At 41.1% G+C, this 21572-nt stretch overlaps 1 protein-coding gene across 1 annotated transcript in view; it reads left to right on the forward strand.

Moving 5' to 3' along the window:
- The first annotated feature begins 3618 nt into the window (after positions 1-3618).
- The window catches only part of LOC308392080 (protein arginine N-methyltransferase 8-B), a 31254-nt gene continuing 13300 nt past the window's right edge, over positions 3619-21572 (forward strand). Inside the window, exons 1-4 of the mRNA XM_080874938.1 lie at positions 3619-4310; positions 8424-8669; positions 9787-9942; positions 19100-19163. Of these exons, the coding sequence (XP_080731064.1) occupies positions 4242-4310; positions 8424-8669; positions 9787-9942; positions 19100-19163 (535 nt within the window). The 5' untranslated portion in view covers positions 3619-4241. The remainder of the gene's footprint in view (positions 4311-8423; positions 8670-9786; positions 9943-19099; positions 19164-21572) is intronic.

The raw sequence follows: 21572 nt of genomic DNA on the forward strand, positions 1-21572 counted from the left end.
TTTAAAATTGGTTCCTTGCTAACTTGTTTCTTATGTAAAAGCACAACACCTGTTGTTGAGCCTTTTTCATGTTTTATACTTAACAAAAACAAAACAAAACAAAAATTATTTGAGCAAACTGGAAATGAGTGAAATCACCGCCAATGTCAAAAGGAAAGCTTTGAAAGATCTCTGGAAAACCTGGAGAGCTATCGCTGAAGAACATGTAAGAGCTCCTTGGAAGCCAACTATAGTGAAATGAGAGATAGCTCAAGACTTCTGCACATTACTGTATAAGCAGATGTTGAAAGAAACCCTTGTGTATTAGAAAATACCCTGTTCAACAGTTAGTTAGCATTCAGTGAATTGTTTAAATCCCAAATCAAATGAAATCAGCTTCATGCAGGAAGAAAGCCAAGGTGGAATAAATATAACTGGTTTACATATAAAGTACCACCGTCACTGAAGGAGCAGTTGATGAAAGAAGGGAATGGCATATCTCCCCTCAGCAGATGACATTAGAAAAGGCTTCGAACAAATATCTCAGAACTTCAAACGAGCGATGTTGAGAATCAGAGTTGAAGAAAATCCTCCAAAGAGCTGCTGTGAGTGAAATGTAACACTCGCTTCAATGAATAGTGTTTTACAAAATATCACTAAATAAGATGACGTTTTTCTTGCATTGGAGCTGCTGCAGTAAGCTGTGAGTGTAAACGGAATGGTTTAAAATGGTTTAAAATGGAGCACTGTAACAAAAAATAATTTCCCCCAGGGATCAATAAAGTATTCTGATTCTGATTCTGATTCTGATTAAACTGTGACTAAAGATCTGACTGGCCTTTGTTACTCACGCTGTGAGAGAAATACAGAGTGACATTAACCAGCAGATCAGCTGACAGCAATACAACATCGTACAAGTGGATACTTGTCTTCCTGCAAAGTAGCGTCGAGAGGCCGTGTTTAAGTCGTGATAACAATGTTTCCTTTATCATAGAAAAGGGTCTGACTGCCAGGCTAGATATGCACACTCCTCTGTCGTTACATGGGAGAAAAATTTATTTACTGCAAAAATCAACATGTGGGATGCATGTCATCCATCTCAATTGGTGAAAGGAGGTTTATAAACATTACATGGACACTATAGCGTGTTTTCATAAAACATGAATAGCAGATATTCAAGCAGCAAGTCAGAAATGTGACTGAAAATCTGGCATGAAATGAAGACATTAGCCATTGTATTTCAACCATTCATGAAAATGATACCAACCTGTGCTTTTATTCTTTGTGTTTATCAAAACTCCACATCTTATCATTTTAGTTAAATAATCTGTCAAATTTAATGTCGTCATCAAGGCTACAAATCAATCTTTGTATCACAGGGAAATGGGAACGAGAAAAGCATTTCATGGACGAATGTGAAACAAAGAAGCGCGAGGAAATCCATCCAACTTTGTCTGTCTGTACTCCTTTTGTCTATCAAAGCCTCTGCTACAATCTCCAAATTTAAACTGGCACAATACTTCTGATCATTTATTATCAGCCCCTCAGTTTATATTCAAAGTTTTATTTGTTGACCAATAAGAAATACAGAAACACTAAACACTGGCATTGAAGTCAAAATCAAACGAAGTGAGATGATTGTAAATGAAGTACACTTTTAATATGTATTAAATCTGACCTGCTGTGAACTGAATAGATGCTCAAAGCTGAATTATAAACACAAAAGTACACAAATGAGAAATATCGAACACTTCCTATATCTTTCATTCAAGTTAAGCCATTTGCTGCTTCTGTTACTTTTGCGTGTTTGTAACTACAATTCAGCAATTTCATGTTCACATACAAGAGGTGCTACTGCCTAATGAAGTTTCACGAGGCTGCAGTACCCCATCTAAAATAATGTCTACGGTAGCTTCTTAAACACCATAAGAGAGGATGAGCAATTACTCTAACTCCAGACAGCGGGCTATTACCATTCCTCTTTTATCAGAAGAAGAAAAGTGAGCATATTTTCAGCAGCAATCAACCACGTGATGACAGCTAAACAGAAGATATACATCAGCGGGAGGCTGATGAAGTCTGGTTGCTTTCTTCTCAAGCACTAGAGACTAGCATGACCTGGATGACTGAGAGGCTACACGCACATCAGAGAGGGAAAATGAGGTAATTGAAGTGATTTCAGTGCATCTCAAATTCAGATCCCGTGAGAGCGGAGAGGAGCCACGACCCAGTGAGAAAGCCAAGTCATCCACTGCCATTGTGAGAAATGGTACAGCGTATTAGAGTGAGAATAATTACACTGAGATCAAAGAACATCTTAGCAGTGATCTGCCTGACTGCACGGTCAATGGTCTATGTGGTGAATTACTCATGTTGGGACCCTCGTAGGACCCAGAATTTATAGGTTTATCAAGTCCTCGAACTATATCAGTCTAGATCCAACATCGAAATATCTCAACAACTGTTACATAGTCATGAAATTTAGCACATGCATCAATTTTTGCAGAGATTTAATGGATTATTTTTTATTTGACCTTTTTACTGAACGCTAGATCAAAATTTTAACTTGTCCACTATTCTGTGTTATAACCTGAGCCCTTTCAGGCTCAGCTGCCTTCACGCTTTCAGGATACTGACATAGAAAACTGACAGACTGTAACAAATTTGGTGGTTATTCCATTTATTTTCTCTTTCTGCTTTTGTTTGTAGACAGAGAACAGTGTTAGGATTTGTCTAGCCACGGGCCACCATGAACAGTTCTAGCAATTGATTACTTCTGACCATCTTCAGGATGGTTATTAAAATGTTCAATATGGCGATATTTCCATTACTATGTGACGTGAGCAGTAAAGAAATTTCAACAAAGCTGATTCTTATGAAAGTTCAAGAAGGACAAAAGGAACTGTAATTTAGCTGGATTTTTAAAAATTGTGTGCAACCATATACACCTGCTAAACATCATCTTAGGGTCTAAATAAATCCGTGACGTGTTAGCACACATTGTGGGCAGAAAATGCTCAGCTTTCTGTATCGGTGTCTGCCTGCCTACTGCGTGGTGAGTGTCTGCCTTCCCTCCCTCTTGAATAATGTAACAAGTGGCCAGTGGTGTGGGTGGTATGGGGGATGGCCTCTCCTCAAAATAGACTCTAGAGCAAAAGCAGAAGACTTCAGAGGTGATATACAGTAGCATATGCCTGCATTATTAAATTGCTCTGAAGGCACTGGGTTTATGTTGTCATCACATCAAAAAATGCTGTAGCAAGAATTAAAGGTGTTATAAAGTTACAACTATAACACTGCTGTCATCATTTCTGGTAAAGGTCAGATTTAGATGAAAAGGAAAATATGTATGTATATGTGTGTAAAGTGATGGATGTTTATGGTTTGTTTTCTTTCCTGGTTCATCTCAGAAGTGAGCAGGAAAGAAGCACGTAATAGATGTGCAAACAGCAGCCAGCTCTGAAATTACCCCTCCGGCCAGTGAGACAGGAGTGCTCACTTCCTCGCACTCTGCGTGTGTGCGCGCGCGTGTGTGCGCAGATCAAGCACAGGGTGTCCTCGCTCTGCTCGGAGAGCTGGTAAACTCCAACTTTGTCTGGGCTGGCGGCGTTCGGCACTTTGTGCAGATGGGGAACGATTTAACTGGAGCATAGACTTTGATTCTGGGGGAGCTCTGTTACATTAAAGATGACAGCATGAGTGGTGCCATGTGCTTATAAGAAATCCCCCTGCACGTCTTAAGAGTCATCACATTTCCGTGCGTGCACTCGGCGGCAAATCTTTCCACTCTGCGAGGTAGCGGCGGCTGCGGTTCTATTTTTAGAAACAATGTTGCGGCAGGGGAATCAATCAAACTGGCGCTAAATCTTTGCATTCATGACAATCTTCTGCTGTTAGTGATGCAGTCTTAATGCATTCCTGCCTGCGCCTGCTGCGTTATAGGACAGGATGGTGCATTTTTATCTCAGCTGATGCCAAATTCCAAATGATGCCTTTCCCCCTAACGCTCTCCAGGAACGCACACCGGTGGACTGCAAACTTTTATACCATGGAATCCAACGCACTCTGTGGCGAGAGTGGCTGCAATGCTTTTGGGACCTCATGTAGTTTTGGGTTTTTTAGCAGTACTGGAATTTCTAAAGAACTGCACAATTTGGGATGTAAATGAGAATTCTCTGATGTCAAAGGACTGAAGGGACCGATAATCGCCAAGCACACGTTTTTTCTCTTTTACTTCTGAGTGCACATTTTTGCTGGCCCTTATGGGAATTAAGCACTCGTCCCGCTGCATGCTCCTCAGGAGAAAAATGGCGGAGTCTGAGAACACTGAGGTAAGTGTTAGAGACAGCTTTAATATTCCTGACAAAGATCAGAGTCCAGTTTTTTGGAATCTATCGGCGTCCTGGATGCCTCTTGCAGTAGCCTGCGTGTTCCACCTCTAGTAGAAGTTGCATGTCGGACAAATTATAGGATGCCGACTGTCCAGAGAGTGAGACTGACCGGACTGATAGTCTCCCTCTTTGCAAGGATGTTTACCCTCCCGAGGAAACAGGCAGTCTGTGCAGAGCAGGGCAGTTCAAATTAGTATTCCCAACCTCAAACGCACTTGGAAAAGTCTCGTTTTTTGTAGCTGCTAAAATTAGGATGCCGTACGATGATCAGGGTAAGGTGCAGGATCGACTCATCCCTTCTGCTTCGCAGGCGTTCTCCGGCAAGAGTCTATGAGATGAAGTCTGAAAAAAATATATGAATGTATTTGAAGCTCTGGGTGTTACGTGTGAAAGAATATGCTGTGAGCAGCGTGAGATATAACAGGACAGTGTGTAGCTGCTTCACTCTGCGCGCGATGGGAATTAGAGCTGTCCAAGGTACTGCAGCACCTTGCAGAGGAAAAAGAGAACGCTCAGACTTCTGGTGTGAAGCAGTTCTGCAGAAAGTAGAGTAGGTTGCTGAAGATGTCATGTCTCAGCCACTTGAACTAAATCTCCCACCCCTCACTCTAACTCTAATCGACACTAATTGACAATTTAAAGGTCGATACAGGAGGGATGCTGATTGTAATACTTAGCAGATTCAAACACCCTGCGATGTGTGCGTCACACCCCGTGATGCTCTGTTGTAATTATTAATCAGAAAAAGTTCATTCTAAGCAAGTTCATGAAAGAAGCCCTGCACACACTCATTACATCTGATCAACATTCTGACCTCTGAGAGCAGATGGTAGGAAATACTTCATAATAATATCCCCGCCACTGAGGCTGTATCCTGTTTGGGAATCAGATATCCCAAAGTCAAGTCAAGTCAAGTCAAGTTTATTTATAGAGCACATTTAAAAACAACCAAGGCTGACCAAAGTGCTGTACAGTAAATACAGATAAAAATACAATAGAACACAATTTCGTAATAACACCTCGCTGATAAAAATAAAATAAAAATATATAAAACAAATAAATTAAACCTTTCTAAAAGCCAATGAAAAGAGGTGAGTTTTAAGAGCGGTTTTAAAAGTTTCTAGGCTTTTGGAGAGTCTGACGTGAGGAGGTAAACTGTTCCACAGTCTGGGTGCAGCCACAGCAAACGCCCTCTCTCCCTTTGTCTTTAATTTATACCTGGGAACATCTAAAAGCATCAGGTCGGCTGACCTCAAAGATCTCCTGGGGCGATAAGTTCTAAGGAGTTCTGACAGGTAAGAAGGTGCAGTGCCATTTAAAACCTTAAAAGCCAGCAATAAGATTTTAAAATCAATCCTAAAGGCAACTGGGAGCCTTCTGGCATAATGGCAGAAGACCAAAGGTATGCTCTTTCCTGTTAGAGGACTTTTTCAGTGAAATGCCTTCACCAATATGAACAGCCGACTAACATACAGCTACTACAATTAGTGTAATTTTAGTGCATTTATTAGAATAAATAATAGTTCATCACCATTTTCCATTATCCTAACTGACTAGAAGCAACAGCATAAACTTACAGGCTAAACTTCAGCGTTCACACAGCTACAACGTGGCTGTGGGTGTCCTCTCATGTGTAAGTGTGTGTCCTTCTCGAATAACAGGTCTCCCCTCAGTGTAGAGATGAGGAGTCTGAAATAGAACCCTGAATGTGTTTATTTGTTTTGAAGGTCAGAGGCAAGGATGTGCTTCACCCTCTCTTTCCTGTGTCAGGAGATCTCGGTTACACTCACTGCAGCTGCTCTCCTCCGACCGTACCCCTAACTTCACGTTAATCTGTCCCACAATGACTCTTTCCCCCTGCATTGCACAGATTCTGTATTAAACTTGGCAGTCTTAATCGCCTCTTCTGCGACTCTGTCTTATAATTATTGACTTGCTCAGTGCTCTCTTGGTGCCAGCTGTTTGTCAGCTCTTTTTCTTTTTTCACTGTTGCTAGTAATTTTTTCTTAACACGGTCTCAAGATTTAAATTGCATCTATGGTGTGCAGCTCTGAGCTGACCATAGTGTAACTTTAGGCCACCGGTCGCCTCGGTGATCCAGATGAGTAACATGTCAGAAAATGAATCCTTCACGCAGTATGGTAATGCTCTGCAATGAACTAGTGTCTCCTCTGCAGATCAACATCAGAGCTGAGAGGATTAAGTATTAAGTTCAACAGTTGGTCTCTCCTCATTAAGAATGTGGTCTTGTATGTTATCAACATCCAAAACCCTGTGAACCTCACTAAGCAGAGACAGTAATGACTTTCAATGCTACTCTTGTGCTGCAGAGAAAGTGCTGCTCACATTTTCTTTTTTTTTAGATATTCAGTCACTTTTCTGGTCAATTATAACCAGATAGAACTCTATTTAATAATAATGATGATGATGATAATAATAATAATAATAATAATAATAATAATAATAATAATAATAATAATAATAATATCCATAGTCTTGATTCTCTTAACAAAATATTTAAGATGTTTCATGTGATTTAAACTCTTAAATTTTGGATCTTAATCTCTTATAATTGGCCAAGTATAGCTCATGGGATCATCTTTTCTTCCTTTGTTTGTGTGTGGTGACAAAAATAATCAGGAGCTTTATTGGAAATCACCCAGACTACGTCTCCCTAAAAGGCATACAGTAGCTGATCTGACATTTCATTGAAAACTTCAAAACCTTGATGGGAAAACTACAGAAGAACTTAAAGGATCATCAGTCAATGGAATTTGAATAAATAACAGACAGGTAGCACGGCTTCTCGTATGACTCAGTAGTGAAAACCTGACATTTGACTGAATCATATCAGCTTCTCTTTGAATTCATGATTCAAGACCCATTATTTACTTTATTTTCATGGTAACTACATTCCAGTGTGTGCCATTTAAGCCCTGCGGGACAAAGGTGCAGGAGACATAAATACTGTATGATGGCCATTTTAAAGAGAGAAGAGAGAAAAGGGGACCGAAGAATCAGTTCTTTCAACCAAGGAAAAGCCAGTGCGGCACATAGAAATCTATTTTTTATACTTTGCTTTCACTGTAAAGGAGAATTGAATAATTTCATCTGCCAGGGAGGTTATCCACCTCATTAAGTCGTATAGATGTTTACGATGTATGTAGCTCCTAGAAGAATAAATTAAAGGACTGATGACAAGCTGGGCTCATTTAAAAAAAAATACTTGAAACAGTTATCTGAATAACCTTCAATAACCTTGTGTAAATACAGATGGGCTTCATACAAGATAATTTTGTTGTAATCTCAATACTTAATCTGAACATGGCATCAAAATAGATTTCCCAAAATCAAATGTACAGGATACAGAAGCATAATTAAAACTTAAATTAAAGCTGTAGAATTAAACTGAAATTGCTAGAAGATCCGACTGAATGAATGCAAACTGAATGAGGCAATAACAGTGGCAGAAAACACTCATAAAATATCGTTAATATTATGTAGAAACTGAGTGAGAAAATGTCTTGCAGTTTTTCACTATCCTTTCCTTCTTTGTTTCTTATCACTGTTGTCTGAAAATGCCTCCTATTTTTGGTGGCATTACCAGTTTATATTTATTTTTAGACGCCCAAGTTGGAATGAGAATAAACACCAGAATGGCTTATTGGCTCAATACTGAGATGTGAAGTTTCTGTTTCTCCATGCACATCGTGGTTAGAGCTTCCCAGCAGGCGTTATAGGTGATAATCCGGGCATTACGGGTGTACCTTCTGTGCTGAGATGAGCTTTCTTGCCATCTCTGGCTTTTGTTGACTCCATGTCAGTGATCAGCATATCCTCCAGACTCACAGGGCTCTCTGCACTTTGTGAACTCTGTGCTGGGAACATGAGCTAAGAGTGCAGGAACAAAATGGAAAGGAGAATAGCTTACGTGTAAAATCCCTGATTATGAATGCAAACCACAACCTTATTGCAGCCTGTACTTATTTTGTTTCTTACGCCTCAGGCCGCGGCACTGAAGAGGTGTTTTTCTTCTTTATCTGTGTTTTTTAGCAACCACAGTCGCAACCAGAGCCCATCCGCATAATTCCATCGCAGTCGGCACAGCCAACCGCGTTACCCAAGCCTGTGCCTTCTATCCAGCATGCGCCTCGGCCTCCTCTTCCACCGCACACGCCCCACGCCGCCAGCCTCCCTAGCTGTCCAGGGAGGGGTAAGATGGCCAAGTTTCTCAACCCAGAGGAGATGACCTCGCGAGACTACTACTTTGACTCCTATGCTCACTTTGGCATTCATGAGGTACGCCTTGTCATCGCAGTGTGGATGAAAATCACATATGTTAATCAATCAGCTTTATGGATCAATAAAGCATTTTTTAATAAACAGGGAATTTTAATTTCCATTATTGCTGCGGCACATTTCACAGAACCAGAGCATGCAATGCCCTTGTGTACTTGCAATTAATTTTAGAAAATTATTAGATTATGCATCATCCTTGTCTTAATCATTTCATATGCTCTTCTTGCTTTTTCTCTTTTAGACATGTTCTTGCCTCAGTTTGCCTGTGTGTGGGCAGGATAGTTTAACGATGATTGTGTGTGACTTCTTTTTTTTCTTGAAGTGAACCCCTCCGCCCTCTAAACCGAGAGCTTTATGTCATAGATGGTTTAGGCCATGGCAGGAGCTACAATCAGCCAGTCCCTTCAAAGGACAGAAAATCCTAACGTTCCCTGACAGAAATGTTTCCCAGGAAAACTCAGGTTTTTGCAGGTGCCCCACAAAGCTCTATGTACAGTTGTTAATTGATGTAGGATGGTGATGAACTGCCTGGAGCAGTTTTAAATGTGGTGAAACTTTTGAAAACTTGAGGAACAGAGAGCCACTTTTGAACACATTAAACGTGTGTATTGTGTATGCCTATTTGTCCACACGGTTTCCTCAGAGTTCACAGAGTTCATCTGCATTTTAGAGAACAGATGCAGGAAGCATTGGAGGCTGTATAAAAAGAGTATGTTGCGTGCGTGACCTGTAGGATGTTTTTTTTTATGTATTTGTGGAATGTAGGTCAGGTGTATTTTAGTCATTTCTGAATATTCTTTGCACTCACACATGCACGCACACTGTGAAAGAGGTACAGATAGAAAAGAGATGCAGACAGGCTGAGCCTGCGAGCTCACAGGGCTTATTCAGAAACACCAACAATGGATTTGAATGTAGAACCACAGGGCTGACAGGGAATAGAGTAAGATTAGGTGAAGGCTGTGTGTTATTTGTAAATGCTGCACTGTAGATATCGGAGCTATTCAGACCACTGACGTCCAGCCAATGTTTTTAATTTCACACAACAAACTGTTGCTTTCTGCAGGAGTTCGTGTTGCCAGGACCTTTCTTATATTTTTCTCACATGTCAAACCAGGAAATGTTGAAGGATGAAGTGAGGACACTCACCTACAGGAACTCCATGTACCACAACAAGCACATCTTCAAGGATAAAATAGTGCTGGACGTTGGAAGCGGGACTGGGATCCTTTCTATGTTTGCGGCCAAAGCAGGGGCAAAGCATGTATATGGGGTAAGATGTGTTTCCCTTCAGTAAACTGCAAACATGTGGACCAATTAGGATCTGATCTCCATGTAGCCCAAGCCTCACAAGGCGCTTATATTGTCAGCATGTAGTGCATATGTAGGTCTGCTGCTGTGTGGGTTGGATCATACAGTACATTTTAAACCATCTAATCTTGGGTAATATTTCTTTTGACATGCAGGTGATAAAACTGTGTGACCTCTCAGGCAGGTTGACCAGCTAAACCATAGAGATTTGAAAGCTATTAGTGTTATTGAGCTCTGGGGCAGAACTAATTGCAAGTCAGAGCATGTCTGAGAATGCCTGCTGCACACACACACACACACACACACACACACACACACACACACACACACACACACACACACACACACACACACACACACACACACTGCTAGCTTGGGATGACCATGTGGAACTTATTTTTGCATGGTGGGTCGAGACGAAGTGCTTCAGGGAAGGAATGATTAACTTGGAATTGCCAAGAGACTTGTTCTGAGCCACTGAATGACATTATGTGTTTGTGTGTGTGACTATGCCTTGTGTCATGTGTTTGCTTGCCTTTCCTCTCCTGCTGCCTCAGTCAGTTTTTGTCTCCCTCTCTCTAGCATCCTGTTTTAGTACTTTAGCTGATTTGATTCAGAGTTTTGTTACTGCGGTCCATCTGGCAGGATTTTATCCACATAAATGGGGACAGGAGTTTCAGGATTTTCTTATCATACCTAAAGCTTTTGAAGTTTGATGTGAGTGCCCGGGCTCATGAGCTGGACGAATATACCCCCGATCATTCCTTATCAATAAGAACAGTACATGACAATGTATGTGTGTTTAGTGTAGTCCTTCAACAATTCCAAGTAGCAACAAGACCCTTAGGTAACATGTCCAACCTACGCATGACCTGTGCACCACAAAATCATAAAGGGTCAAGGCAAACTAGACTTGTACTAATCTATTAGCACACTATTCACTCCCTTTTGAATTTACTGCCTGCTGCCGGCTGGATTCCTTCGTTCTTTTGGCTGCTGTCCTCAGTTAGCAGAGGAGGGTCGTATTCTGGATTATTCTTTTTCATATACTTCAGTTCCTCAAGCTCACTTTTATGTGTGATAAATCTACTCATTAGTAACACTGAATGAGCAGTGAGATGCCCTTTGATTCTGTTCACAACTTTTATGTACAGACTTTCTCGGAGGTGGAGGGTGTCCAGTTCAGTGGTCTCAGTATCACATCTTTGCTTTTGCAGATAGCAAAGTACTGGTGGCTTCACTGAGTGGTGTCCCATTGAAGCCTTTGGCTTTGGCACCATCAAGCCCGAGGCTCTGCTTCCCAGTTAGAAAAGACAAGATTGTCCACTTTAGGTCAGGGATGAGATTCTATCTCAAATTCAGGAGTTAAAGTCTCTCTGGGTTTTGTTCTCAAGTGAGAGTAGAGTAGCGCTATATAAGAATCAGTCCATTTACCCATGCTTTTGTCCGAGCTGCGGACAGGCTGCAGACGTAGCCGTGCCATTCCAGGGCTTGGTTTTAGCATGGGGGGTCTAGCCAGGACCCTTACTGGATACCGGGAGGTGTCCCGCTCCACAAGGTGTGTAGTCTTATCACTACACTATCCAGCTGGATGCCTCCTAAACTGCAAGTAAGTGAAATAGTCAATGTGGGAGAAGGTATAGCTCTCTGTTGGCCATTCATCTGGGTAGCTTTGTTTAGAGCGCCGTCCCTTTGACCTGGATAAACTGTAGAAAATAGATGAGTAACACATGAAAAGCCAGGTACTGTTTTTTCAGATAAAAACAATACATTGTTCAAAAACCTGGTTAAGCTCAGTGTAGCTGCTTTGATTATTCTAGGAGTGTTTCTAATGTCTTTATGTTAGTATGATGCAGAGTTTATTTTCTGCCCAGTAATAAAATGCTTAAGGTTGCTAATAAAAAGTAAAGAAACTAAACTATGTGTAAGTCACAGGTTAATAGCTCAGATAGAGGACAAAAAGTACAGTGATATCTGGGCAAAGTTAGAAACTTCTACTTGCTGTGTCTCCAGAGTAAAATACCAGTAGGAGCCTGCAGGGATGTCTACGGTGACAGTGACACTTTCTGACACTAGCGAGAGGTGCGAGAGGCAACCTGTGCGGGGGTGCCTCTGTCAATACACCCTGAGGTTTCAGTGCGCTCCTACTGGATCGTGACTATGACAGACACGTGGCTAGTAGCTGTCTCTTATGACTTTGACTCAGAAAGAGATGAGGAAGATTGCCAATTAGAACCTGTTATTACACATGAATAGAGCAATACAGTTACATGCGTCTCCGCAAGTGCACAAACATGTTCACACCTGATGCAACATTAGCCTTTGCTGGTTATTTATGGATTTGGTACAGTCTTTTTAATGGGCACCAGAGGCAGCAGAAGCCTCCTTCCTCTTTCTCTGCTAATAAGCAGCAGAAAACAAGGCTGCTCCGGGGAGTCAGTGCTAATGTGAAGTCCCTACAGCCTATATGCCTGCGGAAAAACCCAAAAGGTTTATGTTCTGTATTTGAGTTACTGCAGTATAATAAGCAGAGATTGGAGCATTGGAACATTGGTTTTATGGCATGTTTAACTGGTTTCTTTCCTGTAAATAATAGCCCTCAAAGACCTCATTCTTCCATGCCAGTACAGGGTCAACTAACACCACACTGTAAAATGACTCTGTCTTACATGCGTAACTGTGAGTTAAGTAAAAATAGGCAAGTACAAGGAAAATATACTTTAAGTATAAAATAAAAAAAGCTGGTCATACTATTGAATAGTGCAGCACTTACAGATTACAAGTGCTACACTATTATCTCTTATAGCATTATATTATTATTAGTAACAATTTGATGTAAAAATGGGGTTTTATTAATTTATTTGGTTTAATGGGTTGATTTAATAAATGGTTGGAAAATTCTCTGAAAATACTGAGAAATGCCATCAAAAAATCTCTGAACTAATATAAGTTTTTGCGTGAAAGTTAGAAGGTGCTTCATGGCGTGAAAGGAAGCACTGTATGAATGTACCCTACAGTAGAAAATTCTTTAAGTGTTCAGAATAGGAAGGAGCTGGGTGAGTAGCTGCCCATCTACAACCTATTTGTTTAAAAAATGTACATTTACATTTTTTACATTTATAATTTTTGTATAAAAAGTCAAATTTTTAATGTAACAAATTACTTAAACTGTAAGATAAATAAAGTAAACAAAAAAAGCTGTACAACTTACCTCTGAGAGTTAGTAGAGAACATGCACTTATTTGCACTGAACAAAAATAAGTGCCTCGTTTTTGTGGCTACCTTATCCACAAGACCCCCAGCCTGACCGGCTGCTTTGTGACACAGAGCACCCAGGGTTCATTAAAGGGTCTTCTGTGTGACTATAACCAGATGGGTCGGTTGCAGCATGCAGCAGCAGTATGCTGCACAAAAACACTAAGCAAATGGGACACAGTGTTCAAAGGTGAAAATCTATACTCTCAGATTCCCAGTGCTGTAAGAGCCTAGTATTGATTAATGTATTCTGCTGAATTATGTCCATATTTTATTTGAGAGAAGCCTTAGTGTAGTTTGATGAATCAATGAGCTTTATTATGTTATAACGATGATATCAGTGGCAACTCAATAAATCAGCTCTGAGGCAGAAGAGAACGTACAAAATATGCCAAGACCAGCTATCCAACTATTTTGGCCTCACTGGTTGAGCGCTGTCTTCACTCCTGCTTTCAGGATGCATTATGTCAACTGGACACCTACTTCATTCTCTGCTCCAGTGAGTCAGTAAGGACCTTTCATCTCACCCCCTTGATCAGATCATCTTCCACCATCGACTAAGCATCCATGATACGCAGTTATATCTAAGCACTAAACCCTCTGGTTAGTTCCCTGCTTTGTCCCCTATCAGCAGTCTAAAACTATTTAACCAATTCTCTCAAATAGAACAAAATAAAATTGAAGCCTTGGTTGTGGCTCCTATGTCACTGCTTTCAAAGCTGTCTGATTTGGGCCTTAATTTTGAGTCTTCACAACCTGGGTGTCATTCTGGACTCCATTCTTTCATTTTCATCTTATATTAAACCTATCTCTAAATCTGCCATCTACCACATCAAGAACATCTCCAGACAACATCTTATACCCTTAAACTCAGGAACAGAAATTCTCATTCAGCAGCTGGAACTCTTATTTATGCTTTTATCACCTCTGACATGGACTGCTACGGTAGTGTTCTGTTTGGGTTGCAAACAAAGCCCTGCACACGCACACACACACACACACCTGCAGTATGTTGCATGTATGTATCAATCAATCAATCAATCAATCAAGGCTTTATTCGCCACGTGCAGGTTGCCCTGCAGTGAAATACACACACAACACAGACATCACATGGGGACACAGGTCGGAGATCGGTAGCGTTACTGAAAACAAACACTGAACTATACACTACAATGGGAAAGTACAAGAGGAAAAAAAGAGACCTCTACTCATGCTGGGCTCCTGGGAGGACAGCATGAGAACAGGAAACAAAAAAACTCCTCTGCACAAAAAAGCACATAAATGTCCACAGCACAACATTATGGAACACATGACCAGCCACAGAGTCGGGTGGGGGGTGAGGAGTAATCCGAAGCAAACACAGCAGCCATCCTGCCCAGCGCTACCATTCCAGCGCGGGCTCAGACCCGCCGTGTTCCCAGGAGGGAACAAGCATCGAAGGCGTTTGGAAAGGGAGGGGGGATGAGTGTGTGCATATTAGTGTATATGTATTAGAGATGGACCGATCTGATATTACGTATCGGTATCGGTCCGATACTGACCTAAATTACTGGATCGGATATCGGAGAAAAATAAAAAATGTAATCCGATCCATTAAATATCACGAAAGCACCTCACAAAACTTGCAACACGCCGTAACTCGCCTCAGAACGTTAGCACGTCGGAGCAGTATGCATCACGTGATAGAGCAGCTGTGGCATGCGGGACCTGTCGGTGGTCTGGATAGCATGTGGAGCTTCGCTAGCAACCCGGCATTTCATCTCCGACAAAGTTATCCCCGAGAGAAGTAAAGCACGTGTGTAAGTCCATCTCTGAATGTTTGTAAAGCATTCCTGCGTTAAGCTTAACGAGCGACTGCCTCTCGCTCTCCGGCTGCTACTTCAATCATGAAACTGCTTAATGATCAGCTGATCGGCTTTTCTGTCTCGAGTCTGTCTCTCTTGTTTGTTTTTGGCCCACTTTGCACCAGAAAGAGGAAACCAGCGGCTGAACAACAGCAGAACGTTTAAGCTTGATCAGCTGTTGTTAGAATGTATTTAATATTACTTTCTACTCGAGGATCTTTTTCTACGTAGCTGACGCTGGTAACTGTGCAGGGGCGGATCTAGCAAAGTTTAGCCAGGGGGGCCGATAGGGCATGAACAGGGAAAAGGGGGCACAAAGACATACTTTTCTTTCTTATTCTCATTTAAAATGTCTAGCTTTTAATAAATAATTATCTGACACCCAAAGTTTTAATCTGATGCAAAATGAATAGAAGTCAATTACTGTATATAGTGACTATTAAGTCTAATATATACACCCTAGTAAGCTATAGTACTTTTTCCTTTGGGAAGGTACCATCTGTGCAGTCTGCAATTTTGTTGAAGAAAGATGTTGAATCTATTTAATATTTCTTGAAAAATAATTGATTTCTGTGCATTTTTTTCACACTTCATCAAATTAAGGTTGATTACGTCGATTAAGCATCATGAGGTGGAGCGTGAGGGTTGGTTCCTTATTTTTTATTTATTTATTTTTGTTGTTGCTGGGAGTTGGAACCCTATTAGTTAGGTTTCTTAATATTTACGCTAAGTAATCTTTAAAATACCAGAATAGTGAGGATGGTGTAGGTTTAAGTTTATTAGATTGATCAGTATTGCTGAACTATGAAATATTTTTTTTGTATACAGGTATAACAGAATAGCTTTAGTGTAGTTGTTGTTTTAAACTTGAGTATGAACTTGCAGACTTGCAAAATGCAGCAAGATATTTTAAAAAACAGTTTTGTTGATTAAAAAACACTATATCGGATTCATATCGGTATCGGCAGATATCCAAATTTATGATATCGGTATCGGACATAAAAAAGTGGTATCGTGCCATCTCTAATATTTATGTGTGTGTGTGTCCATAGTTCAGCTGAGACAGTGTCCTTCGCCCTGCCAGGCTAAGTAAAGTCTTCCAGCCAACCCAGGTGGCCTTGCATGGAATGGGAAGGAACAGACTAAACACAGTCGTTATCAGGGTGTTTTGTTGGGCTCCAGCCTTGCGACCGCAGCTGGCGCCGAAAGGGTATCCGCATGAAGTGATGGTACTTTTTACTTTAGTGCGAACAACTCATATGAATTTCAAAGCTGTTCTAACAGTCCAACACTGGTCTCTCAATCTCCCGTTCGAGAGCCGTGAGCTTCTCCATGATGTTATTAAACTTGCGCTCTGCGATGTTGTCATTCTTGTGCTCAAAGAGCCGATTCTGAGAACTCACGACCACAGTGAGCTGCTCCAAGATGTCATCCAATTTGCGCTCAGAGGTCTTATTCTGAGTATCCACAGCAGCCGTCAGCCTCTCCAAGATCTTATCCGTGCTGCACTCAATGAGCCCATTTTGAGAAACTCACGCCTCTTCCCATCGTTTCAATCCCAGCGGGCAGCCTTGTGGGGGTTTGAACAGCCGGTTCTGCTTTCTTAATTCTTTGATAAGTCAGGGCCAAGCCAGCTCCAATCAGCCAGAACCCTGTTATCATGGTTCTGAATAGGTAGATATCTTCAGCACTCAGGCTCACCCAAGCCCAAACTTCTCGTTGAGAAAGGGGTGTCAATTGCATTTAGGGACCAGTTGATCAAATCCATAATTCCTCTTTTAGGTTTTAGAGAACAGACTGTGAGAGAGTGTTCCAGGGAAAACTAATACAAAAAACACGAGACTAGACAAGGACAAAAGAGGCTAAGCAGGGAAGCTAAGGGAGAGGAGGAGGAGGAAAGTGCGACCACCTTCGTCAAGAGCAGAAAAAGAAAGAAAAATGTATCACCCCCAGTTTTATGCACTGGTTCCCGGTTAAGTGTTTCCTAAAAAATTCTCACCTACCAACCCATTCACTGCTCCACAGGACCTACTGGACTTTCTACCTTACACCTCATCTTGAACTCTGTGTTCCTCAGTGAAATACTTTCCATGCCCCATACAGGACTGCAGTCCTTTGGACACACATCCATAGTTGATTTTGTTGTTGTTATTGTTATTAGTATTACAGAGACTAGGTTAACAACTCTTTCAGGTTTAGTGACCAGGTTAAATTTAACCAGGTTAAAGCAGGTGAAAGCCTTCAGGGTTTTATTCTGTTTTATTTAGGAGTCGAATGCGCAGCATCAGCTTAGAGATACTAAACAAGGATGACCTTGTTTTTACCCCAGACAGCTTTATGGATGGTTACACTGTTACACAGATATTTCTGCCTGTAGCAATGATTCAAATTTCAGTCTCAATTCTGTATTTGTTTTTAATCTCAACTCACATGGTGAAATGTGATTATCAAGTATAGCAATGTCAGTGTGACCAAAGTCACTGTCAGTGTCTGTAAGTGTCAGACAATATTCTAAAGTTTAAAAAGAAAAAAGTGTCCTTGTGTGTGATCAAATTTTGATCAGCTATTAGCTGTGGTGGACACATATAATAATCCTAGACAATTCACTGCTTTGTTGTGGAACAAACTGCTTGTCTACACGAACTTGTGCCATCTTGCAACAGTGCATCAAGAGGTTGGGCTTTCTTGTTACATTATGAAACTCTATGAACAGTTCCACCAAATCCAAAAAGGTTGGAATGGTCATTTTTAAATGATAGATTAAGATGTTTCAGTTATATTCTTTGATTATTGTAATTCGTGGGTTTTGGTTGTGCTTGTGTTATATTTTTAGTGCTAGGATTTTGGCTTTCTCGTGTCCCTCGTCTTGTCACACTTGTCTTCGTGTTCCCTCTGTCTTTCCAGTCAGTCGTGTCTCCGTCTCAGTGTCAAGTCTGCGTCTCTGTGTTATACTTCCTGTTTTACTTTGACAGTCTGTGTCCTTTGTCAATTATTCTGCTTTGCTTCCTTTGTCTCGTTAGGTCTGATTACTCCCAGCTGTGCTGCCCTTTGTCGCGTCGTACCCTCACAGTGCTGTGTTTTTCCAAGTTTACAGTTCCTGGTTTGTTTTCTAGTTGAAGTTTCTTGTTTCCAATTTCTAGTTTAGTTTTGTATTTAATGTTAGTTTTTTCCAGTAATAAAAGGTGCTGCTTTCAGTTAAATTCGCGTGTGTGAGACTAAATAAAGTGTGCTAAGTGTTTGTTTACACTCTGGAAATATGCCCCGCACAAAAATTAGCACAACTTTAACAAGTTACATTTGGAAAATGCTGCTAAAGTACAATTTTAAAAATATCACACAAAATGACATATTGTAACAACCTTTATTATTGTGGTATAGCACAGCCAGTGTGTGTGAGTAAAGTGGCAGCCGTTACATGCTGCTCATGTGTCTGTTCAGAGAGACCTCACCATTGTAACGGGCTGGCACCGGCGACTACCGATCTCCGTGCATGTATGTAGAGCCGTGGAGACCTGGCTTGTATGGTCTTATGTTGCTAACAACAAATAAAGATCTGTTGTTCGATTTAACTGACTGGCTTCGAGTTATCTGGCTAACCTCTACAAATGCTGGACCTGCTATCCGCTCCTTCCTCGCCAGACTGCTGTTACAGTATCAGTCGCAAGGATGAAACTGAAGCTTTTTGGTTTTATGCTTTGATTTATTGTTGTTGCCAATATGTAATATATCTGTATTTGCATGACTAAACGGATTCAAGAGTTTCATAAATTTTTTGTTAGAAGTTTGTTATTTATTTTCTATCTACTTTTGTAATTTATCATGGAGTATGCATGTAACGTTTCCAGTTTCTGCAACAGCAACGTAACATGCGGTAGTTTGGCTCCAGGGCTTCCCAGGAAACATCATTAGGGCAGTAATATTTAAAATCACCTGCATTATAAGTGAAGTCATGTTATTGTGAGTACAGGCAAAGTGTCTGTGAAATTCTTCACTTAAATAGCTTTTCTTTTTTTCTGCCAGATTGAGTGTTCCAGTATATCGGAGTACTCCGAGAGGATCATCAAGTCCAACCACCTTGACAGCGGTAAGAGCTGCAGCTGTTCCTCGTCTCACAATTCTGATGACACATGCACTCCATCGTCAGTGAAGAGAGCAGTAAAGTAGGTTAAAGTCATGATAGTGAATGAAGATAAAAGAGGGAGGAGTGGCAGAAGAGAACAAGAAGAGATGTGATCAGCTGTCCAGGATCACTGCTAATATATAAAGATGATCAACTTACAAATCTTTTCACATTAAAAAAAACTGCTCACTGCAAACTCACTGCTCGTTGACTAGGTTACACTGTATATACTGCTGGTTCTGTCTAAGTGCTGTGACTTGCATTTCATTTGATCTAAAATAAAATGTCCAATTAAAAATTTAACTGTGCTGCCAAAAGCATTTGCTCGGCCGTGAAAACACAATCCACTCCACATTCCACAGTAAGTTTGGAGGTCTATAGTGACTCTGCAGAAAGCTAGCGACCTCTGTGGACTACGCACCTCAGCACCTGCTGTGATTTTAAGTGGCCTACTACTATGTGACTACTTCATTGTAATACCACTAACCAGAGATGGGCAGTAACGCGTTACTGTAATCCGATTACTTTTTTCAAGTAACGAGTAAAGTAAGGGATTACTATTGCAAAAACAGTAATTAGATTACAGTTAGTCAAAGGAGCTTGCAAAGAAAAGCGTCTGGACTTCTTTAAGTTACTTGAAGACGTTTCACCTCTCAGCCGAGAAGCTTCTTCAGTTCTAAGGTCAAATGGTGGAGAGTCCCAGATATAAACCTAGTGGGAGTTTCCCCCCACAGAGGGACAAAAGGACCCCTGATGATCCTCTAATCGCCTGAGCCAAGGTGTGAAACTGGGTGTGGGTCCCAATCAGCCAGAGTTTCGGGTGTGTTCATTGTGAAACCTGGCCCCACCTTATCATGCGAATTCCTGAGATCAGATGGCCCAGGATGTGAGTGGGCGTTAAGGCGTCTGGGACGTTTTGAGATCCCTTCCCAGACGCCTTAACGCCCACTCACATCCTGGGTAGTACTGACCTTACTTTGAGTTTGATTCCATAAAAAGTGACAAAACCATTAGTGTCCGTTGTGCGTGGGAAGAAAACGTCTTTTTACAGCGAAAAACCCCCTAAACTTCCAAGCAAGCACCGAGTGCGCAACGACATAATGGGAAATTCACAGAGAAACTCGCGGATTCTTCCACTGACCGCAGCACACCTGCACCACGGTAAACCTCCGCCTACCCAACTTCTGCTTTACAGGTGAAACTAGAGCAAAAGGACCGCTGAGTCTTTGACTTTATTTATTTTCTGCTGTGTTTTACTTGCATCTATTTGAAAGACTGAGTGTAAACACTCAAAAAAAAAATTATGTGCTGGAATGTGCAGAAAATAGGTTTAAATATTAAACAAATTTCTTCCAGTCAGAGAATGTTGCATAAAATTAAATTTTTGCTTGATGCATAAAGTTAAAAGATTAAAACTAATAAAACAAGTTTTAAAAAGAGACTTTTTCATTTGATTACATTTTGTTTACCTTTAAAATGTATTCCACTACAGATTACAGAATACATGCCCCAAAATGTATTTTGTAATGTATTAAATGTAAAGATTTATTGCTATTACTGAAGGTCCGCGGCTCCGAACCGTGGTAAAGGGACCTCTGGCTAATACGTCGGGTTCGTGTTGAGTAAATAGCTTTACTTTGTTGTCTGGGTCAAATTTGCTAGCGAGAGACAGAGAGAGGGGTTGAAAGGCTTCTTCAATGGAACAAACACGAACACGGTGTACAGTCGAGTCTTAATAGCTTACTTACAACTGGGCTCGTCAGGCTCTCTTCTTGGCTGCAGTGGTTATTATTATATTTACATGCTTCCAGCTCCCGTTTTTGCTCGATAACAACTTGTAGTTTTCCACTCTCCTTTTTCTCCCTCCTCGCGCTCACAGACTCATAACGGGTATGACAGTCCAATCTCCGTGCAACACGGACTACACTGCCCATGAGGCTACATTCTTTAGGGCTATGCCTGTAACATTCTGCCTATTAGCTTAGCACAACAACAACAACAACAAAAAGGCGCTCGCTCACCCAGGAAACACACAGTCGCAGAGAGAGAGAGAGCGTCACCCTGTAACCATGGTAACCGTAACGCTGCCGCCTGGAACAACAGAACAAACAAAACCCAAACAGTCCTGACCCGCGACAATATGAAACGGGAAAATACCGCCGTGTAATCCATTTATTTCAACAAAGTAACTGTATTCTGAATACCACCTTTTTAAACGGTAACTGTAACGGAATACAGTTACTCATATTTTGTATTTTAAATACATAACGGCGGTACATGTATTCCGTTACTCCCCAACACTGCCTGTGGCCATGGAAGTGATTGGAACACCTGAATTCAATGATTTGAATAGATGAGTGAATAGAGTGTAAT

The sequence above is a fragment of the Rhamphochromis sp. 'chilingali' genome (genome assembly GCF_963969265.1).
Source record: "Rhamphochromis sp. 'chilingali' genome assembly, chromosome: 2".
Classification (NCBI taxonomy): Eukaryota; Metazoa; Chordata; class Actinopteri; order Cichliformes; family Cichlidae; genus Rhamphochromis; species Rhamphochromis sp. 'chilingali'.